The sequence below is a fragment of the Cyprinodon tularosa genome, unplaced genomic scaffold (genome assembly GCF_016077235.1).
Source record: "Cyprinodon tularosa strain WSP-4 unplaced genomic scaffold, ASM1607723v1 ctg44, whole genome shotgun sequence".
Taxonomy (NCBI): Eukaryota; Metazoa; Chordata; class Actinopteri; order Cyprinodontiformes; family Cyprinodontidae; genus Cyprinodon; species Cyprinodon tularosa.
In genome coordinates this window covers 34,729-62,396 of record NW_024039163.1, presented here as the reverse complement: position 1 = coordinate 62,396, position 27,668 = coordinate 34,729, and the positions used below count along the sequence as shown (strand labels likewise).

Genomic DNA, 27,668 nt, shown 5'->3' with positions numbered 1-27,668 from the left:
TCTGTCTCTGGATGTTGTTGAGCTTCTTCTTCAACATATAGAGTGTCCCTGGACTGGAAACTGAATTGGTACTTCATCTCTATTGGAAGGGTGACCGGACGGTATATTCCAATGAAAGCGGATCACAGTTCCTAGCCTCCCCAAGAAAGTTTATGCCAGGGTACTTAATGAATCAAAGAATATGCTTAAAAGGGGAGCCTGGGTGACTGAGTTGTTTTTTGTCTTAAGGGTGAAATAAAAAGGCTATTGTAAACATATTTCATATGTCATCATTTAAACAACATCATAACACATTTGAACAACAGTGTTGTGCTGATGAATCAGGGAGATATAGCTGTTAGAAAATGCTATTAGGGTTTTTTTATTATCATTTATTTTTTTATTTAAATGAAAAGCAATACAACTGACCCAGTTGTTGGTGGCTGAAGATAATTCATTTTTAGTTGGGTCCAAACTGGATCAAGCATGTGTTATTTAGAAGTAACTGTATGCAAACAGGGAGATATGAAAATTTGCTGGTCTGTCCAGCCCAGAAGAGGTCCAGCCAGCAAGCAACTGCTCAGAATGAAGAAGGTCAGAGAGAGACCTTTTCCTGTATTACTTTTAAATTAACTGCTTTGTGTTTTCACAGGCGATTGCTTAAATGATATTTGCACATAATACAAAATTGATCAAACACCAACTTTGGTATAACTAAACCTTTGTATGTAAAATTAGCAGCATTCATACCAGTTGGCCTGAATTTTGGCTGCATTGTAGAGCAGTTTGGCAATTGCATGCTGAATTTTAACTCTATCAAAACTCTTGAATTTCCTACAGGTAGAATTCTGCTAATTTGCCAAATGAGTATGATTAGACCTCCAAAAGCCAGTTCAAGGCCAGTTCAAGGCTTCTGTCAGGATTGACAGAAGCCTTGCTGCCGTCAAAGGCACTGCTTGGACCAAATAAATCAGCTGAAAATAAAATTATCAAAAAATTAATTTATAGTTTAAATTGCTTACAAACCAATCAAATCAAATCAAATTCAAATTGATTACTTTTAAAGTATCAAGAAAAAACAGCAACGACTGTTTCTGCTATTAGTACTTTTATAAATACATTTACTTAAACATGGTGGAAAAAACTCTTAAAAAAGAGGATTCAGCTTAAATAAATATTTCAATTTGGTACATAAGCTATAAGAAAAATTGACCCAGTATTTGTATCTATGTATGGTAACATTATTTCATACTAGAAGACGTCAACTTAAATTAATTTTGTCCTTAAAATAACAATGTAATGAAAATGTGATACAATATTACTAACAGTGTCTTGACTTCACATATGCTGTACTGCTTTCTGTTGCTTGTGTATGTGTAAAGAGAACCTTATCCTTTCATGTTGCAAAGTAGTGTTAATGATTTTGTTTTTATGAGAGAGTAGATAGATGTGTAATGTAAGCCCGTGATTTCTATGAGCCTCAGTCTAAGTGCCACAAGCAATGCTGCAAACCTTCTAGATATTGATTTCCAACAAGCTGTGTGGTGTTACTCGCTTCATTTGAACACTTTTACCCTTACTCAACCTGCATGCTGCAATGTGGACAGTTTCTAGACTGGATTGTTTTTAATTTCAACAAAAACCACCACTACTATGTTGTATCAATGGCTTTCCTTTGTAATGTATGAGTGTTTAATTTTTCCTGCAGTAACTCAACAGCTTTGGTTAGCTGACATCAGCAGCACTGGCTCTCAACATCAGTCAAGCGTGACTGTTCTGCAGGCACACTGCAGCTTTGAAAAAAGAAAAAAAACTTAAAATTATAAAAACAAAACAAACAATAACAGGATTTTTAGCTATGCATCGCTATCTCCAAAACATTGCACAATATTATCAAAAAGAGGAAGATGGTAAGATGTGGAATAGTCGCACAATATAGAAGAGTAACATTTTAATAAAATTACTTTAATGAAATACTATCTGTGCCTGTACTTCATAATAATCACCTATAAGTGGCAAACATATATATATATATATATATATATATATATATATATATATATATATATATATATATATATATATATATATATATATATATATATATTAGGGTGACCATATTTTCATTTTGAAAAACCAGGACACCTTGGAGCGGGGGGGCGGGGGATCTCTGTTCCCATGCATAGGCCTAGGTAATCCTACAATAACATGATATTAACAGTTGATTTATTAAAAATGCTTTTCAGTAAAAGTCAACAGCAATAACTCCAATAACAAATGATAATTTTACTCAAAATGTATTTATTAAAAATGCTTAACAATTCCTGTAATGAATGAATAGCACTAATGAAAGAAATAATGTCTCATCTAAACATCCCTCACTTAACAATAAAAGTTAACAATAACTCTCAACTCCCAATATGATGATACTCAGCCTCAGCAATGAACGAAATAATGTCTGTTCTGTAGGTTAGTGGAAAAAATAAACAAATGAGCTAATTAACAAAAAATACCTCTTTTGTAGCAAAAATAACTCAAAATGTACCAAAAACGAACAAACATATCAATAGAATATCTTGACTTTCGGAGTCCAGGTGGCTTTTGAGATTCCTTGCACCTCGATTGGACACCGAGACATATGTGCCTGCTTTGCACACTGTGCACAAGGCCTCCCATTTGTCTCGATCCGGTCTGAAAGCGGGGAAACTCTTTTGTAAATCGTTGGTAAACATACATTTGTGCCTTTGCATGTTGTTGGCGTACTGACAGCCACGCTATCTATATTCTGATTAAGAACGGGGCACCCGCACTGGCACGGCTCAGGGGTGATTTCACACGCAGCGTCGTGCGCAGTGCCCTAGTGTCTGTAAATTTAATGGTCCAATGAAGGTAATTTAAAAAAACAGGACATTTCCTCACTTTCTAAAAAAAACCCGGGACGCCCAGGACAGGACGTGAAATACGAACATGTCCTGGGAAATACGGACGTTTGGTCACCCTAATATATATATATATATATATATATATATATATATATATATATATAGAGAGAGAGAGAGAGAGAGAGAGAGAGAGAGAGAGAGAGAGAGAGAGAGAGAGAGAGAGAGAGAATATTTTGCATTTTAAACAAGAAACTAAACATAAATTAAGGCTGCATTCGTTTTTAAATAGCAACAATCTTTACTGAGAAATTAGGGTTTAAATTTGAGAGGTAATATTCTCTACGGGTTTGATAAAATTGTACATTTACAACAAATAGCTGATAGTTATTTCTGACAAAGTATCCCAAATGTAGGACATACAATTTCCATCAAAAAGTAAAAATAAACAAGTGTTGTTTGAGGCTCCCTCCTTGCCATTGTTACAGGGCAATAATCAATTATCTCAGTATGATCTCATCCTGCAAACCCTCCCCCATACTCCTCAGCCCTCCTCTGTTTTTACACAGGCTGCTCCATTGCAGTGTAGATTCAATCAAAATATTGGAGGAAAATATAATAATCTTACACATACAGTATGCATTCTTGCATAAAATGTTTCACAATGTCTTTTAATATTTCTCCCTCATGCATACCATAATATTTTGTATACACCAAGTCAGATTTACAAACAATGATCATAGAGGTGATTTGATTAGTGCAGAATACTTTGGCTTGATCACACTGAGACATCTGGTCTGCTTGCTTAGTGGTAATTGAATGAGGGAAACAAAGAGGAGACATTGCAGCGACATTAAAGCCAATGTAAAGTCTTGGTCACTTTTTTCTAATCAGCTGAATGGAGGAAAGATACAGCTAAAGCACCATTATGATTCTATGACTGGGACACACACATTCCATAGTGCAATTCACAGATGTGCAGCTATATATATGTGCATATAACCTTAAAGGATCTGTTAAACTAAGAATTATGAAGCTGCTAGCTGTTCCCTCACAGCATGTAGAGCAGAGATTATCCACTTAGCCCCAATGTGTGTCAGGATTCCAGTTTACCCTGTTTTCTGTCAACATTGGGTGCAAGGCCAAATGTAACAGATAGCAAAGCAAATATTAATTAGATGCCCCTGCATGTGGAAAACAAAGACACTGAAAAAAGAACTTATAGAATTAGAAAAAAAATTCAGCAAAATGGAACAGTAGGAGCAAGAGTGTTTCTATTTTGATGTCCTTTGTTTCAAATTTGATAGGATGTTCATAGTGTGGATAATTCATGTTAGACATGGATTAGCTAAATGCTTTTTTGTCAGTATTCATTACTGTTTTTATTCTGATGCTCTTTGAACAAGTCGAAAAGGATGTGCATTTTTCTTCATGTAATATTTTCTCTTCATGTAATATTTTCTCCTTTAGTTATACCAAAATCTTGGCTAATGCAACTTTAATAGTATCTTTAGAGAGTACTCCTCTAAAGGATCCACTGGAGAGCATGCAGAGCTGTACTTGATAAGTAGTATAAACTCAACTTGAAGCAGACCCCAATTCAGTCATAAGGTATCCTGCAGACTGCTAAGTTGTGCATTTTCACAAAAAAAAATCTGCCATCAGTGTATTTAAGCATCCAGCAACTTTGAGCAACATTGAGCACAATGTTTTTTTACCTGGTTCTGATGCAAAATAAAAAAAAAACAAAAAAACCCAACTCAGATCAAATGCCAGCAGAGACCAACACAGCTTTCTGTTTCAGAGTGGCCTGTTTCAGGCAGAACTGCTGATGGGGCAGAAAAGCAAACTGTTTATTCACCTGAGAAAGATGGAGGCATGGGAATGGCGAATCACAAATGAAAGTTGTCCTCTAAGGCATTCGTTTTTTTATTCAGTGTTGGTTGTCTTACAGCAAAACTGGACAAAATAATGTTGTTTCAGCGTTTTTGGGCTTTACCTTATTACCTTTATTTCCTCTTGTGGAATAAAATAGATCTAAAAGTTTGAAATAATCCATTGAAATAACTTTTAATCTGCGAACTGCAATCATTTTAGACGTTTAAACCAAATAGTGTTGCATTGAAAATTAAAAAATTATCTTTTGTCAAACTCTTTTAGAATCAATACTGTGAAGCTGAGAAGTATACATGTTTACTTAAAGATTGCTCATCTACCCCACATCTTATTTTCTTAGTAATTAGTGCATCCATGCTGAGTGTTAATTAGTGGACTATATTTTCCCCAAGAGTATCGGGTTAACTGTACGCTTTTTCATCCTGATTCTTTTAACACATCCCAAATATTCCCCTCTTCTTTATAAGAGCAGCTCAAAAATAAAGAAAAGGTAGAATAATGGACATTATAATATCAATGGTATGAAAGTATCCTAAATTCTAGTAACCAATAAAAAAGGTTACACTAAGAACCACAAAATTGTTTGCAAAAATATATTTTCAAAATATATAACTTGTTTAAATATCAAATATAATTCTGCTTTTGTTATCAGACATATTCTATCTGTCTTTGCTGCTCCACTAATCACTGCTGTGCAGTAATCATGTGTTTATCTGAAATATTAATGCACAGTGTGGCAGGAAGCATGATCAATGTTAATCATGGCTATCCCCTTCCCCCTTTAATAATTAAGATGGGTTCTAACTAACAAAGCAAATGCCACAGACTTTGCAAACACATAGCTAAAATTATAAATGCCTTGAAAATAGTGTTCTCTCTGAAAAGCAATGATTACTGGCCACTGGTGCAATACAAAATGGCTCTGAATGAAGGGGTTTCGACTGGAACAGTTGAAGTGAAAAAGGGTTGACAGGAATGCATTTAAAAGCTGTCAACTGTGACAGTGACAGTACTTGTTTGAGAACACCTTCCATACTGATGCCAACATATAGAGTTAAAATGTTCTGAGGGGAAACAAACTGTCACTCGAACCATTTTTATCTCCATGCACCAAAAAAGACCCGACAACCATATTAGGCAGTACCGATTTTGATGGGAAAAGCCAAACGCTGGCAGCATCTCATGTCACTTTTCTTGACTCTAGAGCTCTCTGTTTCTATTTCTTGATTTTTTGTTTTTGCCCGCATCTCTGATGCTTTACTTTTCTTCTTTACTCCAATGACCTGTCCATCATGTTTATGTACTTTTCTTCTGCATTTCTCCCAACAGCACTTTCTCACCCTAGCAAGGACTGAATGGCCTATCGCCATAGTAACAGACAGCCTTGACAGGTGGGACAGCAGGTAGAGCAGCAATGTGTGACTTCCCCCCAGGGACTGCAGAATGCCCACATTAAACACTGCAAAACACATTCTCCATACAACACATTTACATCACAAAAAAAGGTTTACCATTAAAGAGAAGGTAATCTGTAACTAACCAAAGACAAATCTATATCTGCATATAACATGCATATGGTGTTCATAAAAGTATATCACCTCCCCAATAATCTTCCATGCAAGTACAAGTATTTTTGCCCACATATGTCTGTAACATTTGCCACCAACATCTTAATGAGTGAAACGGTTTTTTAGGTGTATAAAAACATTGCTTTAGGATGCAGATATATATATTTTTAAGATGTTAAAAAGCATGTTAATGTTATCTGAAACAGTGTCCCATAGAGAGACTTACCATAAGCAAACTCACAGCTGATTCAGGGATGAGTTGGACAGCCATGCTGGGATCCTACTTCAGATTTGTGCTTTAAGGGAATGTTGGCCACTTACTAGAGAAACCCTCCTTTTCTTCTTCAGTCTTCTGTTTTAAGAAGCAACAATACAGTTATTCAGGTTTAAAAAAAAAGCCTGAAGATTCTTAACCAGCCCACCCCGCCTTTAGTCTCTGGGGCAGTGCTGTATTCCGTCTCTTCGCTGCTGTTGTAATCCCAGTCTCTGGAGAGCCGGTGACCCCTTGGTGTTGTTTCTTCAGACTGTCAGTAAAGCACTTTCTCTTCTTCTGCTTTAATCTGGCAGCATGGTAGACCCCCCCTCACTGCTATTTTACTTTTAAATACTCCCTTTAGACCAAGTACCCTCCTTTTCAACCCCCTGTGACTGGACCTCCTCTTAATCAGTGCTCCCCACCTTCTGATTGTTGCAGTCTGTCTCTCCTTTCCCGATTGCTGTCCTCAGAAAACAAAGCACTTCCTCTCCTGCACGTGGCTCATCTCTCTATTTGTTCTTGTCCAGGGATGTCCTTGGCTGCTCTGCATAAAGCAACCTGCCTGCAAAAGTGATGCTCCCCAATCTAGAACGCTTCCTATTCCCTGTGTTGGAAATATAGACGTTATGCTCAGCTTTCTTCTTAGAGATCTGGCACACAGGACTCCCCTTTTCACCAATCCTCAGGCTCATGTATCATTGGCTTTAGACAGCCATCAAAAAATTAGAAGCAGATCAGGAAGAGTAAAAGACAAGAGTTTTAGAGGGGAGGTATGATGGAGAAAGAGAAAGAGGAGGAGAGAGATGTTGCGATGCAAGCAGCCACTGGTGAGAAAGGTCCACACTGGATTGAGCGTAAATGAGGGTGGGTTGGGAAGAGGGAGGGGAGAGAGGGACAGAAATGCAGAGAGCAGGAGCAGACTGCGCCTATTTATGCTTTCTGTGAGAATGATTTGGTAAGCAGTGTGTAGAATAATCATTAGCCCATTCATTCACCTGTAATTGGATACGTTAGTAATTTTAGCTTCACAATGCTATTTTTGCTTTGTGGATGCTGTTACTTTTATTTTTTCCTTTGTCAATCTATGGTTGTAATTGACTGCACAGAAAACAAAGCAACAACCAAAAGGGTCAGAAACCGGTATTTTGCTGATCTGATCGCATCTCAACCCATCTGTCTGTTTTTAAGATTTTGCTCTGGTATCTTATAAATTCATCTTGCCATCTAGGAATGGTCATCCTACCTACTTGGCTAAACCAAAACAGCAGATGCCTCAACACTGTGTGGTATATATGAATGCAAATTGGTGGTATGTTGGTGCCAGGCCATGGGGAATAACTCCTCAGAGGCTAAAAAGACACACACAATTGTCACAGAAATTACTTGAAATTGACAAAAAGCGATAATAAATAAATGTTTTATGAAAATAAACAAATGAAAGGTAGACATTGCCTCTCAACCATGCTTTAATAGAAAAATTACGATAAAAAAAAAAAAAAAAAACTCATGAAACAGGCCTGGACGAAAATTATGGTACACCAAGTAAAGACATGTTCAATTAATGCGTGTCCACTAAGAATCACATGTGTCTACAATCTTGTAATCAATTAGTGGACCTATAAATAGGACTAAAGGTATTCACCAGAGGAAGCAAAAATAAAGAGCTTTCTCAGTAGATTTCAAAGAAAATCAGACAAGCATGTTAAAGGTAATAGCTATGAGACCATATCCAAGCAGCTTAATGTTCCTTTGACTACAGATCCATGGGAATGTAGCCCATGTCCTTGGATGAAGCTGCAGGAGGAAAATTAATGACAGATCAAAGAGGATTGGTTTAAGGGTATGCACGTGTATGTAACGCTCACTGGCCACTTTATCGGGTATTCCTTACTAGTACCAAGTTGGACCTCCTTTTGCTTTCAGATGTGCCCTAATCATTCATGTCATACAGTACATTCACCAAGATACTGGAAACCATCCTCAGAGAGTTTGGTCAGTAGCATCACACAGATGCTGCAGATTTGTTGCACATACAAATCCCACAATTGGATTGAGATTTTTTTCCAGATTTTATTGTCGTTACACTGTCCTTACAAGTACAGAGCAACAAAATTAACTTTCTGCATTTAACCCATCCCCTTGGGGAGCAGTGGGCTGCCATAGTGCAGAACCTGGGGAGCAGTGTGGGCTTAAGGGTCTTGCTCAGGGTCCCAGAATGGGAGTGGGCCTCGAACTCAGAACCTCAGGATTCCAAGCTCTATGCCCTAACGACTAGGCCACCACTCCCCAAGACCCAGTGAATTTGGAGGCACTTTCTCATGTTTAAGAAATCAATCTGAGAGAATTTACTCTTTATTGCATGGAACCTTATCCTGCTGAAAGTAGCCATCAGATAATGGGTATACAGTGTTCTTAAATGGATGAACATGGTCAGCTGCAATACTCAGGTAGGTTGTTGTGCTGTCACAATGCTCAGTTAGTGCTTAGGGGTCCAAAGAGCACTCTGTACCACACACTATTACACCACCCCAAGCCTAAATCATTAATACAAGGCAGGAGGGATCCATGCTTTCATGTTGTTGAGGCCAAATTTTGACCCTACCATCTGAATGTTGCAGCAGAAATCTAGACTCATCAGACAAGGCAGTGTTTTTCTATTCTTCTGTTGTCCAATTTTAATGAGCCTGTGACAATTGTAGCCCTGTTTTAAGGAGTTTGCACCCAGTGTAGTCTACTGCTGCTATAGCCAAACTGCCTAAAGGTTTGACACGTGCATTCAGAGATGCTCTTATGCATAACTCGGTTACTACGATCTGTTATTTGAGTTTCTATTACCTTTCTATCAGCTCAAATTCGTCTGCCATTTACCTCTGACCTCTGGCATCAACAAGACATTCATGCCCACAGAACTGTTTCTAGCAGGATATATTCTCTTTTTTGAACAATTGAGATATTTGTGTGTGAAATTCCAATAGATCAGCATTTCTAAAATACTCACACAAGGTCAGGCGCAGAACAATAGGACCCAGTATTCAAGGCGGACAGACAGATTCACGAATCGTTTATTATAAAAAGAACTGCAGTGAACAGTGTTGTCGTCTAAGTCAGGAACCTCTGCTACAGGTTAGCAACAGGTTAGTGAAAACGTCTGTCTGACAGAGGATGATTAAGAATGTAGGAGTCACTAACCTGGTCTTATGGCTACTCTCTGGTTGGGCGCCAACCAGAGAGTCCCAAACGCTTATGTCTCGAAGGTCAGAGGACAGGCAGGAGATCAGAACCAAGCAGACAAAGGAAGGCAGGACAATCCAGAGGGTGGAGCCGAAGCCGGTGTCGAGAATGAGCTTGGTAGTCAGAGCCAGGAGATCAGAGGTCTGAAGAGGTGCCAAAGGGAAATCCAGAATGGAGTCGAGAAACAGTTCTAGGTACAGTTCACAGACAGGCAGAAATTGGGCAAGAGTCTGAAAACAGCTCAGGTAAACGGATCAGAACAGTGACAGGCATGCTCAGAGATCAAGAGGCAGAAGGGGTCAGGATCAGGCAATCAGAAACACTCAGGAACGCAAGAGAACTCTCACCACTGGCTCAAATAATTTGGCACTGATGACTGGTTGAAGGCTGGTTAAATAGAGGCTGAAGCATGTGGATCAGATGAGCTGTAATGACACCTGGGCGGAGTTAGAAAGGTGAGTGAAATAAATATTCAGACCAGATGTCATGATGGGTTTCAGAAAAGCCCAGTATGCAGAACACCACGGAAAACAGATGAAAAGTTTAACAAGTTTTATTGAACACAAGCACATGGAATAAACACAGGAACTGGTTCAGGCCTGGGGGCAGGTTCACTGGAGTCTGTGAGGATGACAGTTCAGTTAGCTTGGGAGCAGATGAGTTTGAGTTTGAGAGTTTCTGATTTATACCTTGAGGAGTCCGGGTGAGAGAGAGAGGAACTGTTGGTTCCAGAGACTGTTTAGTTCAGCAGAGTCCGATAACCGCTTCAGCGTCTTACTTCTAGCGTGAGGGCAGACCTTGGCTTTGGGTTTCCAGCTCTTAGTCCAGAGCAGCATGGGAATCCAGAGAAGAGTCTTCAGGTTTGGCTCAGAGGGCAGGCTCGGCAGGTTAAGCTCATCCAGAGCTTACAAGGGAAACTGGATTCCAAACTGGATAAACACTGCGGCGTTGAGGCAAGGTCTGAAGGCAGGTTATATACTGGAGGGATCCTCTTGATGATGAGATGCGCCACAGGTGTGTCGAAGGCTCAGCTCAGGAGGATCCACGGCGAACTCTGCTGGAAAAAGGTGGAACTTCTCCAGATCCCAACAGTACCCCCCTCTCAACGACCGCCTCTTGGCGGTCCAGAAGACGTCGACGGGAGGGAGCGCTCATACTCCTCGATTAGAGACGGGTCGAGGATGTAGGAGCCAGGAACCCACTGGCGATCCTCCGGACCGTAGCCCTCCCAATCGACGAGGTACTGCCAACCGCGACCTCGCCGACGGGAGTCCACGATCCGGCTGACGGTCCAGGGCGGGTGGAGGGGAGTCAGATGGAGGGCACAAAGGACTAGAGACTACAGGTTTGACCTGAGAGACGTGGAACGTGGGATGGATGTGAAGAGTTGGGGGAAGTTGCAGGTGTATGGCTGAGGGATTAATCACCTGTGCAATCTTGTATGGACCAATGTATCTAGGAGATAGCTTATGAGACATCTCCTTGAGGGGAATGTCCCGAGTGGAGAGCCATACCTCTTGTTCAACGGTGTATTCTGAGGCAGGACGTCTCCTAGAATCAGCAAAGCGTTTGGTTGTTTCCGAGGAGCGGTTGAGAGTAGCGATGGTGTCTCTCCAGATACGTTGGCAACGACGGATGTGTTGGTTGACTGATTGAACCGAAATCTCTCTCTCGTCTGCAGGAAAAAGAGGAGGTTGATAACCAAGACTAACCTGAAATGGTGACTGGCCGGTGGAAGCTGACTTGAGAGAGTTGTGGGCGTATTCAATCCATGTGAGGTATTGGCTCCAGTCGGTGGGGTTTTTGGAAGTTAGACAACGAAGAGTAGACTCGAGCTGGTGGTTCATTCTTTCGGTTTGACCGTTAGACTGTGGATGATAACTTGAGGTGAGTGAAGACTTACAGTTGAGTGCTGAACAGAAAGCCTTCCAGACTTGAGAAATGAACTGGGGTCCACGGTCCGAAAGAATTTCCTGGGGGATTCCATGAAGACGAAAGACGTGTTTAACCAGGAGCTGGGCGGTTTGAAAGGCCGTGGGATCAAATGGCAAGACTTTGAAAATCGGTCGATGATGGTAAAAATCGTAGACATACCTCGGGAGATGGGAAGACCAGTGACGAAGTCAATAGCAATGTGAGACCAGGGACGCGTGGGAACTGGAAGAGGATGCAACAGACCTGAGGGTGGTTGATGTGAGGTCTTGTTTCTGGCGCAGGTAGAGCAAGCCAACACATATTCCTTGACATCCTTCTGCAGGGTAGGCCACCAGAAACGTCTAGAGATTAAGGCGATGGTTCTGCTCACCCCCGGATGAGCGGAAAACTTGGCTGTATGCATCCACTGTATCAGGCGAGATCTGACAGAAGAAGGGACATAAGTTCGGTTTGGAGGACCGTTACCTGGGTCAGGTTCAGAAGCCAGGGCTGAGTTAATGAGATCGGTGATCTCCCAGGTAACCACTCCAACAGTGCAGGAAGCAGGAAGGACAGGTTTAGGCGTCTCGGATTGATCAACGGAATAAAGACGAGAGAGAGAATCGGGTTTGATGTTCTTGGATCCTGGTCTGTAAGAGATTATGAGATTGAAGCGAGAGAAAAATAGAGACCACCTTGACTGACGAGGATTGGCTTGTTTAGCAGACTGGATGTAAGCTAGGTTCTTGTGATCAGTCCATACAAGAACCGGGTGCTCAGCTCCCTCAAGCCAGTGTCTCCATTCTTCCAATGCTAGTTTGATGGCCACGAGTTCACGGTCACCAACGTTGTAGTTTTGCTCTGCAGGGGAAAGTCTACGAGAAAAAAAGCACATGGGTGAACTCTTTGATCCGTGTCGAGTCTTTGAGATAAAACTGCTCCCACACCAGAATCGGAAGCGTCCACTTCAAGGATGAATTGCTTTGAAGGATCGGGCTGGATTAACACAGGGGCTCTAGAAAACAAAGTCTTAAGTTTATCAAATGCAGCTTGTGCCTCGGGGGTCCACTGGAAGGTTCTTTTGACTGAAGTAAGAGAAGATAGTGGAAGAGCTGTCTGACTGTAATTCCTGATAAATCTTCGATAGAAATTGGCGAAACCCAGGAATCTCTGCAGCTGCTTACGGTTTTCAGGTACCGGCCACTCCAAAACTGCCTTTATCTTATCTTCAGATGGCTTAACCTGCCCGCCCTCGAGCACAAACCCCAAAAAGGTGACTGAAGACTGATGAAATTCGCATTTTTCGGCTTTGACAAAAAGTTTGTTTTCCAGTAATCTTTGTAGGACCAGGCGGACATGTTTTTTATGCTCAGAAAGATCCTTAGAATAAATGAGTATGTCATCAATGTAGACGAAAACGAACACATTCAAAAAGTCTCTGAGAACATCGTTTACCAAAGCTTGAAAACATGCAGGGGCATTAGTTAGACCAAAAGGCATGACCAAATACTCAAACTGTCCCAAAGGAGTCTTAAAGGATGTCTTCCATTCATCTCCATCTCGTATCCTGAGAAGGTGATAGTCGTTCCTTAAATCAAGCTTAGTGAAAACAGTAGCCCCTTGTACTGGTTCAAATGCGGATGCAAGTAATGGGAGTGGGTACTTATTCTTAACTGTTATTTGGTTCAGGCCTCTGTAGTCGATACAGGGTCTTAGTGAACCATCCTTCTTGCAGACAAAAAAGAACCCAGCACCCAACGGAGAAGAAGAGGGACGAATTATTCCAGCAGCTAATGACTCATTGATATATTTCTCCATTGTTTCACGTTCAGGTTTGGAGATATTATAAAGTCTACTGCTGGGTAGGGGGGCTCCTGGTAATAGCTCGATAGCACAGTCATATGGTCTGTGAGGTGGAAGGGACGTAGCACTGACCTTACTGAAGACAGGAGCCAGATCATGGTACTCGGAAGGGACAGAAGTAAGGTCAGGAGAGTCCATCTCCCCCCCACCTCTAGGAGATCTCACAGCTGGAGCTGCCGAATGGAGGCACGTTTCATGACATGAGGTCGACCAAGATTCAACATGACGATCAGTCCAGTTTATATGGGGGTTATGTAGTTCCAGCCACTCAAATCCAAGCACCAGAGGGGAACATGCAGAGGGAAAAACAAAAAATGTTAAGGTTTCACGATGATTACCTGAGATTAACAGCTCGAGGGGTTGCGTTTGGTGGGTGACCTGGTGGAGTCTCTTTCCATCAATTGCGGTGACACAGAGAGGCTGGGTTAAAGGGATAGTTTCGATTTGAAGCTGCTGGACCAGATTGGAGTCAATTAAATTCCATTCACAGCCTGAATCGATCAAAGCAGACAATGTTAGATTTTGATCTGAGAAGAATAAAGTGGCAGGGAACATCAGATGAGGAGATTTCTCAGAGTTTACATGGCCCGTCAGACTCCTCAGAACCTCTGACGGGCCCAGGCTTTTGATTTAGCTGGGCATGAAGCGATGAAATGGCCACTCTCACCACAGTAGATACATAGCTTGCTCCTAAAACGTCTTAGCCTTTCCTCAGGAGTTAGCCTTGTATGTCCAACCTGCATGGGTTGGACATACTCTGTGCTCTGTGGGAGCAGAAAAAACAGTCACATTATTAGATGCAGGGGCAGGGACAAAAGAACCTTGAATCTTTGGTTTGGAGCTGTTTCTAGCTCGGACCGGTAGGGGGACAGTCCCCACCAATATTTTGTACACGTATTTTGATTTCGATGCTGTGTATATCTGATTAAAACCCCATTCATGCCGCTCCTCAGAAAGAAAATAAAAAAAGTTCTCCCCGCTGCTCACTGTCCACAAACCCCGACAAAAAACTCAGAAAAAAGAATCTGTTGCCTCTCGCTTTCTCCCCATCACCCCCCTCCGCCCTCTCCCCATAACACCTGTCGCTTCCCTCCAAAAATGCTAACCCATTCAGGGACAGAAGTGGACTCAGACTTGCAGGTGAGATGGACTTGTGGAAATATTAAGACCTAATTTTAGTCAGGAGAGACTTAAAGTAGTAAAAGAATAGAGAATAGTGTAAAAAATAAGTTAATACCGTATTTAAAATATAACTGAACCGTTGGAAAAAAAACCTCAAACCACTTTTTTCCGGCCCTGTTATGTCAGCTACACTAGAGTCCTGCAACGGGTCGGGTACCCGCGAAAAATACATAAAAAAAAATAAACGGGTCGGGCGGATATTTTTTTAGTGCGGGCGGGTAGGTGGTGATTTTTTTTTATGCGTGTGTGTTGTTATGGACATCAGAAATGTTATATGAATCAGGCACTGGGTGCAGCGCAGCGTACAATAGCCTATGATGGGTTAACGGGTCGGGTTGCGGGTTAAATATCAACGGGTCGGGTTCTGATTTGAATTGAAGATATCCGCGGGTGACGGGTCGGGTTCGGTAGTCATCCTAACGGGTTCGGGCGGGTGCGGGTTGGTAAAACTCGACCCATGCAGGTCTCTAAGCTACACTACATTCAGTATCGTTGCCATAGAAACAGACAACAGCGCCAATATATCAGAATTATACTAAAACACACGCAAATAATTTCCCACATAAAAAACAGGACTTTCAGTCCATTACAGTTTTCCGTTTTTAGAGGGTTGTTTATTTTGCGTTTATTAAGTGATGGCTGTGGTATATTAGCTTTCACTGCTATAAGCTTTCGCAGCAGTGATTGATTAATTTAAACACCTGCTCTACTGATGGTCTATCGGAGTTGGTGTTTAGGTTGAAGATAAAGAACACCTTTTATTTGAAGCTTCTTGTAGCTTCTGTTTTAATCCCGGCTTCACCTAAAACTTTTTCCTGACTTGGATAGTGTTGCCATTCAGTAGCAAGCACTGCGCCCCTTTTTCTTTTATATGTACACGTACATTTAAGATTTAGCGTGTTATGTTGACAACTCATGAGCAAGCTGCTTTTTGCAATCTAGCAGGAAGGTAAGGATAGGATCTTGCAGGTGTGATGTCACTCTGCAGGGGGTCCAAAGATAAAAGATTTAAACAATTTTGGCATTGGAATTTCAGATTTAAGGGAGTTAGAAAGTTCACTTAGTAAAAGTGCAAATAATAAATCTGATTACCGATTACTTTTAAGCTGGTTGAACATACTGCGACAGACTGGTGACCTGTCCAGGGTGATCCCACCTCTCACCCAGAACGTGGCTGGAGATATGCACCAGCACCTCCTGATCCCACTGAGGGATAAGGTTAAAGAAAATGGATGGTTGAACATAGTCCGCTCTCCCAGATTCTATCAAATCAGTGCTGGTGGATGTTCTTGACAGAAAGACGGATTTGCTTAATCATATTCTGCTTAAGGCCCCATAAGATCTTGTCTGAGTCCTGGTTTAAAAGTAAATTAATTTTAAAAAGTGACCCAAAATTGACTGTCAATAAATGTTCTACAAAATTGATATATTTATTTGATTTCTACTGTCTGTTTAGATTTATGTGATATTTTTTGCACAAAATATATAAGTGAATATTGTAACAGTTATGTTTTCAACTGTAAGCATTAAATTGATAAATGTTATTCGCATTTTTTTGGCTTTATACTTTCCAACAAAAAAAAAAAAAGGCGTCGCGCAGGTAGCTCCCTTTCCTTATGAGCCGTCCCCACCAACTTTCAACACAAAGTTACACCCTTGTCTTAGACAACGCCTTAGCAGGTGCACTGAAAAAATTTTGGCGCGCGCTTTGCGCGCGCAATATCTTCTAGGGGCTGAGCCACCCTTGCCTCTTAAACCTAGAGACGCCCCTGCCCGGAAGTTAATGGAGAAATCCGCTACAGAAGAATTTCCCTGTCTTAGGTTCAAAAGAGCACGAGAGGCAATGGTTTGATCAGTTTCTTGGTTAAATACTTGAGAGAATTCGGAAACAAAATCAGTGTATTGACAACTGAGGCTTTCTTCGGAGGCAAAACTTGCCTCCGCCCACTCAAGGGCTCTTCCAGTCAGTTGGGACAGAATAAAAGTTATTTTCTTTTGATCAGTTGGGAAACTGCCAGGAGAGTTTTGGAAAATTAAACGGCATTGAAACAAGAATCCTTTACAGTCCTTCATATTACCTGAAAACTTCTCAGGAAGACTAGGGCGGAACTCAGGTGATGACGTCACCGCCGGTGACCTCGGAGGCGGAACTGGACCCGGAAATGGTTGGGCTACCGGCGTGGCGTTAGCACTGCTCATGTAGTTAGCATAACTCTAAAGCATTTGATTATGGTAATTGACCATACAATGTAACTCATGGAGGGTTTGAGTTTGTCCCTGGATTTGAGCATCTTGCTCCTCCAACCGACGACGGAGGTGATCTGCTGGGCCTTGTGTTTGGCCGCAGTGTTCTGTCATGATGGGTTTCAGAAAAGCCCAGTATGCAGAACACCACGGAAAACAGATGAAAAGTTTAACAAGTTTTATTGAACACAAGCACATGGAATAAACACAGGAACTGGTTCAGGCCTGGGGGCAGGTTCACTGGAGTCTGTGAGGATGACAGTTCAGTTAGCTTGGGAGCAGATGAGTTTGAGTTTGAGAGTTTCTGATTTATACCTTGAGGAGTCCGGGTTTGGCTTTGAGAGAGGAACTGTTGGGTCCAGAGACTGTTTAGTTCAGCAGAGTCCGATAACCGCTTCAGCGTCTTACTTCTAGCGTGAGGGCAGACCTTGGCTTTGGGTTTCCAGCTCTTAGTCCAGAGCAGCATGGGAATCCAGAGAAGAGTCTTCAGGTTTGGCTCAGAGGGCAGGCTCGGCAGGTTAAGCTCATCCAGAGCTTACAAGGGAAACTGGATTCCAAACTGGATAAACACTGCGGCGTTGAGGCAAGGTCTGAAGGCAGGTTATATACTGGAGGGATCCTCTTGATGATGAGATGCGCCACAGGTGTGTCGAAGGCTCAGCTCAGGAGGATCCACGGCGAACTCTGCTGGAGAAAGGTGGAGCTTCTCCAAATCCCAACACCAGATATCTGTCTTAATTGATAATTGTTGCACAGTGGGATTCATGTTCTCTTCTTTCAAGCTAATCCCCTCCAAAAAACATACATAACTATTAAAGATTAATGCAAAGTCAACAATGCAAAGGAGGGAAAGGTCCACTGTTGCCTCATGGTTATTTAAAAGGAGGAAATAATAAAAGTCAGGACTCAGTGTCATCTTCGAATATTTCATAATAAAATTTATTTAAAATGTGCTTACTTAATCTGGAATCTGTCTTAATGAATTGATTGAATTGTATTTTTTTGTAAGGTGTCTCATGACATTTGTTTTGAATTTTGCACTGAATTCGTTGTATTAATTGGCACACAGAAAGACTTAATTTACCAGTTAGTTGACTTTGGAAGGTATTTTGTACACTTATATCATATTATTTGGAATCAATATGAAGGCAAATCAAACACAACACCTTTTCAGATCTCTATTTGACAATAAAACATTTTCCTTTTCTGTTACTTAGGCATATTTGAAAAAAAAAGAACAACAAAAAATTATGGATAAATAGAGAACCCAGGTGCAGGGATTAAGGGAAACACAGGTGAACTGCATTGACTGCACTGACTGAGGGAAGAATGTTTCAAAAGGGATAAATGATGAAACACACAAGGAGGAAAGAAAAAAAAAAAATCTTGGAATAATCATCAAATAAAGACAAAACCAACTAGGAACACCAGACAATAATAAAAAAAAGATATAGTCTTGATAAAAATGAAAAGAAAAGTAAACATAAGAACATCCAAATCAAAAAACTATGATGCCCTACTTATTGTTCTGTCTATTAAATAGATTAAAATAGGGTTGGGAATTGAAAAGATTTTCACGATTCCGATTCCCTTTTCGATTCTATGAAACGATTCGATTCTTTATCGATTCTTTTTTCGATTCCAATTTGGGGGAAAAAGGAGAACAAACAGTTTGATTATCAGAATCAACTTTGTTTACTTAACTATTGCACAATCTTACAAACTCAACAAGATCAAGATGTCCACAGGAAATGTGAAACTGGAGTAACATCTGTGTTTAAATGAAAAATGAATACAAGAACAAACTTAATAACCAACAATGTCTAATAACAAATGATGGGATAATAACCTATTTTAAATAACAAAAAATACTAATTATAAAACAGTAGTAGGGAAAATTAAGTTATTTTGCAGAAAGATGAGCATATCTGCTTTTTCTGGAAGGATACGGGATCTTTCAGGGCTTATGGTGTCTCCAGCCGTGGAGAACACCCTCTCAGATGGGGTGGAGGAAGCCTGCACACAGAGGTAGTTTTCAGCCTGTCCAGATAGCAAGGGCAGCGTATCTTGCTTGTTCCACCACCACCACAGTGTGGCGCTATCCCTGCAGGGGATGGAGGGCAAGCTTTTATAGAGCTGGATTTCCTGATCTACCCTCTGGGCTAAGGAAAGACGGGGCTTTGATTCACAAAGTGACCGCAGCTCGTTGTCTTCCTCCTCGAATAGTTCTTCTAACTTGCGTAACTTGCGTAAGTTGCGTAACTTACGTAAAAAAACGTGACGTAAGTCGTGCTCCCTAGAGCCGGCGCACTAGGCTCTGGTGCTGCGGGAATCGAAAAAAGAATCGTTCAGCGAGCTGCCAAACGATGCCATGGAATCGGAAAATACGGAACCGGTTCTTAACAGGAACCGGTTTTCGATTCCCATCCCTAGATTAAAAATAGGGTTTGAATGAATCTGCAGTTGAAGTAACATCTGAAAAATATATCTATTTTTTACTTTTCATAACAATGGCTAAGAATTTTCAAAAATAGAGTCGAGTTTCAGAGAATGTTCAGCTATGACCAGTCAAAGTATCTTGGGGCTTTCACTAGATATGATTCCATATTCCTTAAAAGAAATAAGTGTAAGAAACAGACTTACCTCCATAAGTCAGCCATGGTGCATGGCCATATTTTTCTGCACTGCTAACACTATGCAAAAAGCTAGGGGGCATCAAATCCCCTTTGTCTGGATTAGTTTGGGATGCTGAGATGGATACTTTTCTTTTGACTGTTTGAGTCACCTCCCCAATGAGCGGCACACTGGATGGTTTTCCTTTGTCAAACAGGGCCACCAGTGCTATTTGTAAAAAACATTTTTTTTCTTTAATGTACACTGTTAAGCACATACATAGAGGATAAGAACAAAAAGCCACAACCCGTCAACACCCCAACAACTAAGAAAACAGAAACATCTTTCTTGGTGTGAAGCTTTATCCCTGAGCCTTTTTCCAAAAAGATGCTACCAAAAATTGTTAAAAGTTCATGTTCTGATTATTTAGTTGTACTTGCACCTGCAAAGCCAATTAAGATATTACGGGGAAGTTAAACATTGCTCTTTAATATGACAGGTTCCTCCAAGACATGATCTGATTTAAGACATGCCAGAATAACAATGTCATTGTCTTTGCAGAGATATAGATTTGTCTTTGGTTAATAACAGATTACCTTTTCTTTAATGTTAAACCTTTTGTGATGTGAATGTGTTGTATAGAGAATGTGTTTTGAATTACACAGCTTTCTCTGTGTAATTCAATGCAAAGTGTTTTCTCACATTGCATTCTGATGTGTGACTCATAGGAGGGAGGGACTTAGGAGGGAGGAAATAGGTTTGACTTAATGGATTTCCCGCCCCTGAGCAACCGATAAATCAAGAAACAGGAAGAAAGAGTGAAGTCCTGTTTTCTGAAAGATTTCCACCAAGTTAACTTTGAAAGCTCACGTGGTTACAGTGGAGCAGAAACACAGTAAGTATAACTTACACAGCCTTTTCTGTTTCTTTTGGGAAATACTTTTGTTCCTCTCTGTTCCAGTCACGAACTTTGCAATGCTTTCACTTCAAAAAGAAAAGAGGAATACAACAAGTAATCATTGCAAGTTTTAAAGAACCAATCCAGAGACTAAGCTACATGATGTTTCTCTCTGTTTCTCAAGTATCTGTTCAGTTTTTATAGATTTTAAAGTTACAAGCTGTGTAAACACTCTCACTGAGAGATGACAATGAGGAGCAGCAAGACGTTTAAAGATGAGGACTTGGAAAAATGGCGTAAGATTGATACTGGGGGGTTCGGTACTGTCTACAGAGTCTTTCACAATAAAATGACAACAGATGTCGCCGTCAAGATTCTTCATCAGGATGCATGGTATACATTTATTTGATTATGATTCAGGGTAAAATATAATCTGTTGTTTAAGATGATAAGCTATCCTTTGTCTAGATGAATGAATATTTAACTGTTTTATATGTATTGTCAATTGACTTTTTCAGCTCCTCTGAAACACTGATCAAAGAGGCTAACAATCTGAAAGAAATGTCCTCTTCATATGTTCCGAAGGTGTATGGAATTTATCAGGGAAAGCCACCTCATGAAAATTCAGAGAAGCAGGGAATAGTCATGGAGTTTATGAAAAGGGGATCTATTCACACCCTGCAGAAGGACTTATGTGGTCCTCCACCACTGCCACTAGCCGTTCGATTGGCCCATCAAGTGGCTTTGGGGATGCAACACCTTCATTTAAAGAACTTTCTTCACCATGACCTTAAACCAAGCAATGTTCTCCTTGATGACAACTTCAATGCCAAGGTAAAGTATTAGTAATGTAAGCCTATTTGTCTGCTTTTTTTTTTTTTTTTACAATAAGACTAAAATATAACTTGGTTGTATTTTTCCTTTAACATTTCTCAGCTGGCAGACTTTGGTCTTTCCAGGGTGACCACCAGTGTTTTATCCAATTTTGATCAACCAACAGGGCGTTCAGGCACTTTTAAGTACATGCCACCTGAAGCTTTTGATTTAAACTATAAACCCGTTCGCTCTTTTGATGTTTACAGGTAAAAAATGGTTACATGAATCACATATTGGATGAAGTACTTGGCCTATTATTATTTTCTTCTGTAGATCAACTTCTCATTAGGCTGTTATCCTGAAGTAAGCACACAAATTCAGCAGTAAAAATGCAAACAGAAATCAAAGCAAACCAGTCTATTGGATACGCTAAATAAACTGGATATAAAGTATTGACTATATATATATATCCACTGAAATCTGTTGAATATATTTCTCAGTATTGAAATTACTGTAATGCCATGAAATTCTCAATAAGTTTATATTCAGATCCTTACTTAGAATGACCTGGCACTTTTCTCCCTTTATACTTATCAGAAATTTGCCAGTACCATGCAAACACACAGGGCCACAACATGATGTTTATCATCCAGCCTTCGTCATTAGGGGTTTTTGGGTTGAGGCATTTATTAGTCAACATGACATGTAACATCCAAAGAGTTAAATTTTACTCTCAGCTCAGCACAGTATATGTATGTTCCCCCATTATTTCATTGATATGTTACTGGAATAATCTTAAGCAACAATTAAAAAGGTTAAAACACCTTTCTTCCTCTGTGGTAAAGTCCATGACATTTAATATACATTAAATTACTTGCCATTTTATTCCATGATTGCATTTTGCATGTCCTAAGGCAGGCAAGGAAATGTTTTTGTTTTGTGTACTTCTTTAAACCATACCAAGTTCAAGTCACTAGCTTAATTTGAGAAAAGTATTCACCAATAAAAACACTGATGCATTCAAGTATTGTTTCTCTTGCAGGATGTAGAAAAAATGGAAAAATCACAGCTGTTTTAATCTAAAAAAATCTGTTTTGTTTATTTTTTTTTCTATCAGCTATGGTATCCTCCTTTGGTCTGTCTTTACTGGTGAAGAACCCTATGAGTGTATGACTAATTATCTTTTAATAGACAATTATCTTTTTCAAACCATTCTTGAGTAATATTAAAACTATGCATTGTTTCTGCCACGAAATGTCACATTGCTTACATAGTTTATTCCTTTCTATCTATACAAATACATATCCAGGGTGTACACCTACCCTTGTGGTGCTCAAGATTCCAAAGGGAGACCGGCCAGATGTCATTCTTTGCCTGAAACAGGAGAAAGACGAAAAGAAGGAAATAGTTGAGCTGATGAAAATTTGCTGGGATGGGACACCATCCAAAAGACCTAACTTTGATGGTATGGCTGGGTTTGGTGTGGAAAAGAGATGTTTATATATTCCTTTTATATGTTCCTGGTTGTTAGCATCTTGGACTAAATTTTATGCATCGATCTGGTAATTATCGAAAAACAGGCTTAAATGGGAGGCCACCAGATTTTGATTAAGCATAACTCTGGTTTCCTTTAAGCCTATTTGTTGTTGTCATGACAAGATGACAGAATTGGCACAGACATCTTTTAGTACATGCATGGCCAAAGCCAGACTTTGAGGGCCACTGTCCAGCAGGTTTTAGAGGTTTCTCTGCCTCAGGACAGCTGACTCTGATTGCAGTTCAGCAACAGCTTGTTGATCAACTATCAAAAGAGATCATCTGTGCTAAAATAGGAAAACCTCTAAAGCCTGCAGGACAGCGGCCCTTAAGGGGGCCGACTTTGGTTTTAGTGAGCTAGATATTTAATAATTCAAAGAAATCAAAGCTATTTAAAGACAAATGCTTTTTTTTTTCTTTTTCAGAAATTGTCAAAATCACTGCTCGTGTGTTCTCAGATCATGAGGATGGAATTGATGCAGCCATTGAAGAAGTCAAATTAAAACTAGAACAAAACGTAATCCAGAACACCATTCCTTCCTAAATGTCTGCTTCCCTCTTTGGCTCTTATTCCAAAATCATTACCTGTCTTTTCCAGCAGTCAAATGTAAGCCATCAACATCATCAGACAAATGCTGCATCCTTGGCTTCTTTAACACTTCAAGGTAGATTAATGATTGTTTCTAAACTGTGTTACAACCTGCTATGAAATTGATAAATGTTTTATCTCTTTCAGAAAATACAGAGGGAAATGATACTGTTGATTATGCAAGAACCATAGAAAAGGTATCAAGATTCAATGAGTGTGAACTTGTATCAGAAAAAAATATGTACATTCAATCATCAATGGCTTTTTTTTTATCAAGCAGAATTTCTCTGCTTTTTTCCCCCCATCATGTTATTTTCTTACCTAAGATTTAAAACCCAAGGAAAGATTATTCTATTACAGTGAATTCACATTACTTGTTCCTATTTTAGTCAAAACCCCTTTTGGTAATTTTTTTCCATGCTAAATATTGCTTAGTTACTCAGTTTGTATATTTTCTTTTTTTCCCCCAGGAAATCCCTGCCGCCGATGAAGCAAAACATTTGACTGAGAAAGACAAAGGTTTGTATTGTTGCTGTTTTATAAAAATGCCATATAAAAATATATATATTTTATTTATATATATTTTATTTATTTTATATATATATATATATATATTTATTTAATTTGATTCTTTTTTTGTCCCCCACAACAAATAAAATACACAGCAAACCTTGTTGATGACATGAGAGCAGATATAATACAGGAATCCACCAATGTCATGGCACTGGTTGAGGAGCTACGCAAGATGAGGATGGTTACCGGGGAAACCTATTCTATCATTGAAGAAACAAAAACAAATCAGGACAAAATGAGGGAGATTTTCCGAATGGTCTTACGTCAAGGTGATATGGTCAAAGCTGCCTTCTATGACGCATTGAAAAAACACGAACCACATATACTAAACAGTCATGGTACGACTATCTAATAATAATTACATAAGATTTTTTATTGTTCAGGTCTTTCATTTTTTTTCTCTTTCCCCTATCAGATGGCAGCTGATGATGCATCAGGAGACCAAAGGTTTTAGTGTTTTTGTCTCTATTATTTAAAAAAAAAAGATTGTTTATAATTTTAGATATGTGTTGTTGTTGTTTTTAAGTTGACAGAGTTTCCAAACAATACCTCTCAGTAATAGTTTATATTTATCTGTCTCTGATTCTGGGTCAAATGCAAAGAAAATGTAAATTTTCAAAAACTCTCACACTGAAATTTTCCCATAAATCTGAAGCAACAAGTTATGACTTTAGGCAAAAACCCGTATATATATATATATATATATATATATATATATATATATATATATATATATATATATATATATATATATATATATATATATATATATATATATATATATATATATATATATATATATATATATATATATATATATATATATATATATATATATATATATATATATATATATATATAATCTTTACTGTCTGAACATGTTTTTTACTATTTAGGTGTGAAGATTACTCCTTATGCTACCGGTCATCTAAAACCTTAACTGAATCCGTCACTGTTCTCTTGAACAGATGGATGAGTCTACCCATATCATTGATTGAATGTATTAACATTCTAGAAATGTCTTTTTTGTCTAAATCTTTAGCTTTTTAAATCAATCTTTTTCAAATCTCTCCTAACCTAAGCCTCTATTGAACTGACAGTAAGCTATTAATTAAACAGACCAAACATTCTTTTTTGGAAAATACTATCAAAATGTGGTATGATATACATGACTACTTGGGGGAAGCATTAAAATGCATACATGTCTCCACTGGCAGAGCAGATGCTGGCTTCAAAGTTTGAAAAAACTACTCTAATGTCTTTTGAGCAACAATTTTGTTCTAGCCCATCACCAGACTTTTCTTTAAATACATCATAAATTGATGAATTTTATTACGACCAGGCAGGGTCTCTTCAAACCAACTTTTTCTCTCTTGAAAGTGCGATATCAAATAATTTAAGAGGTAAGTGTCAGGTCTCTTTATTATATAAATTGTTGATGAATACATCCAATGAATCTTTCCTAAAAATACTTGTGACATGGGAATGACCTGGCAGTAGATGAATCTGAATATACGAAGTTTCAATTATGCTTTGGTTCAAAATCAGGCAATTTATGTACAATCCAGACTCCTTCAATACAAATGGTTGACCAGGCATTATATTACACCCTCAAAATTGCAGTATTTCAACTCAAACATCCCTGATTGGTGTATTACGTAAATGTGTAATTGAAAGGGGCTTGTTATTTTATTGTATGTGGGAGTGTTCTGAGGTGAAGGATTTTTTGAAAAAATATTGAATTTACTTTGTGAAATTGTTGATTCTTTCTTTCCTAAGTTGTGTATTTTGAATATTTACCAAAAAGGATTTTGTACTATTTGCAAGCATTTTGTGCTATTGGAAACTGGTCTCTTGGAAGAGAAAATCTCTCAACAGAGAGAATCTGTTGGAAGGATCAAGGACTGAGTGGATTCTCTCAGTGTCTCAATGGTTTGACCTCTATTGCAGCTTTGGAGAGGATAACATAAACGTCATGGAAAAAAACTCCATAAATTCTGGGACATTTGGAGAAAGTTTTACAAATTTTTGGAAAATGAAAACCTTAAAGCTGTTGAGTTAACAGCATTGAGGTAATGTTGGTGCTTGGTTTTGTTCAGATTGTTTTTATATATACATATATATACATTTTATATATAATATATACAACAATAATCATATGGTTGTCTTTTTTTCTATCATCTCAAATATCAAATATCATTAATCTGTCCCCAACAATTATTTTTACTGACAGGTAAACAATTTTTTTTTTTTTTGACAAATTCTTATCATGCAGAAAATCATCACATTCTTTCCATCAATTTATTTTAATCTCTTTTTGCAGATGTACAATAAATAAATAAATAAAAATTTAATTATTGTAACATAAATAAAATAGACTTATAAAATCTTAGACAAGATTCTGAACTTATGTAGAGAAGGAAAAATATTTTGCAATGATTATGGAAAGTTAAGAATTTTTTTCATTTTTTTTCAAAGTCTATTTATTGAGCTTTTTCATTTTTTCCACAGAAAAACAAGACAGTCCAAAAGACATAAAAAAAAACTTATTCAGAGTCAAAATTCAGAGATTATTGTTCTATGTGGGAAATAAATGAATACGAATTTATTTCAAACCTAGTCATTGATTCTTTCAATGTATTTCTCGTTTTTTTCAATTTTTAAGAAAAACATCGTTCCAAATTAAGGCGGTAATTTTTCTAATTGAAAAGAATAAGCTGACGTGCCAGGAGGGAGGAGAAGGCCATGCCGTTCAAGAATTATTTTTTAATCCACTATACAGCTATATTTTAATATTTCCCAAAATTAAATCCAGTACAACCAACTGCTTATAAAGGTCACCTGCTCAATGTGCAGATATAACCACAGAGAAATGTTAAGCAAGCAGCCAATGGGCAGCAGAGCAGGAATTGCAAAGATTTCTGGAAGAAAAACTTTGCAGCCCAGGACTGGATAGAGGTGAAACATTATGATGACCTTCAAAAAACAGCCAAACCTGCAGGTTGATACTTCAGTTCAAAGCACATTCATCTGCTGAATACTCTATTCAATGTGCAAAACTTAATTAAATTGAAAACTTGTGGCCTACCACAATAAGTTATGAGTTTCTCCAGTCTATCTCACTAGTTTTGTCATGGAAGATTAAGTCTTTCTCAGTATGTCATTTATGTTCATCTCTACAATCAAGAACAGAAAATCTCTCTCAATCATCAATTATCTCTCACTTAACAATTATGTATTTTGTTACATAAGTCTGCCAACCTCTGAGAAGGTTGCAAGTACCCGGTTCGATCCCTGCAGTCTGCTCTCTGGGTTTCTGAGCAAAACCCTCAACCCCACACTGCTCCCTGTGTGCCGCACAATGGCAGCTCAATGTTCCCCAAGGTGATGGGTTAAATGGAGAGGTACATTTCTCCAATGTGAAATCAAAAAAGTTCCTTCATCATTATTATTACAACAAAATCACAATGAAATGTACTTATTATTTAATATTATTTTAAAAGCGTGAGGTTTATGACTCCTTCTGTATCCATAATTTACGTATGGGAGGGGTGCAACTTTTCAATTGTTCATCTGGGTGGGAGAAAGCAGTGGACCCAGAGAAGGAGAGACTGTAAGAGGCTTTTCTTTT

The 27,668-nt window shown here is 38.9% G+C and overlaps 2 protein-coding genes across 2 annotated transcripts in view; one reads left to right on the top strand and one right to left on the bottom strand.

Annotated features, from left to right (window-relative positions):
- frmd4a (FERM domain containing 4A) overlaps positions 1-7,357 on the bottom strand; it is a 145,066-nt gene extending 137,709 nt beyond the window's left edge. Inside the window, exon 1 of the mRNA XM_038299923.1 lies at positions 6,549-7,357. Coding sequence (XP_038155851.1) covers positions 6,549-6,593 — 45 coding nt within the window. The 5' untranslated portion in view covers positions 6,594-7,357. The remainder of the gene's footprint in view (positions 1-6,548) is intronic.
- Positions 7,358-20,379: 13,022 nt separating this feature from the next.
- Positions 20,380-24,717, top strand: LOC119793049 (receptor-interacting serine/threonine-protein kinase 3-like). Its single transcript, XM_038300001.1, has 12 exons — positions 20,380-20,520; positions 20,708-20,916; positions 21,042-21,357; positions 21,460-21,605; positions 22,457-22,504; positions 22,647-22,804; positions 23,301-23,392; positions 23,474-23,540; positions 23,612-23,661; positions 23,935-23,983; positions 24,130-24,375; positions 24,453-24,717. The coding sequence occupies exons 2-12, from the start codon at positions 20,768-20,770 to the stop codon at positions 24,461-24,463; spliced, it is 1,332 nt and encodes a 443-aa protein (XP_038155929.1). The 5' UTR covers positions 20,380-20,520; positions 20,708-20,767; the 3' UTR covers positions 24,464-24,717.
- Positions 24,718-27,668: the final 2,951 nt, after the last annotated feature.

Coding starts and splice junctions, on each gene's coding strand:
- LOC119793049 (XM_038300001.1), top strand. CDS start 20,768: ATGACAATGAGGAGCAGCAAGACGTTTAAAGATGAGGACTTGGAAAAA. Junction 23,662..23,934: donor ATGCAAGAACCATAGAAAAG/GTATCAAGATTC, acceptor TTTTTCCCCCAG/GAAATCCCTGCCGCCGATGA. Junction 23,984..24,129: donor TTTGACTGAGAAAGACAAAG/GTTTGTATTGTT, acceptor TAAAATACACAG/CAAACCTTGTTGATGACATG.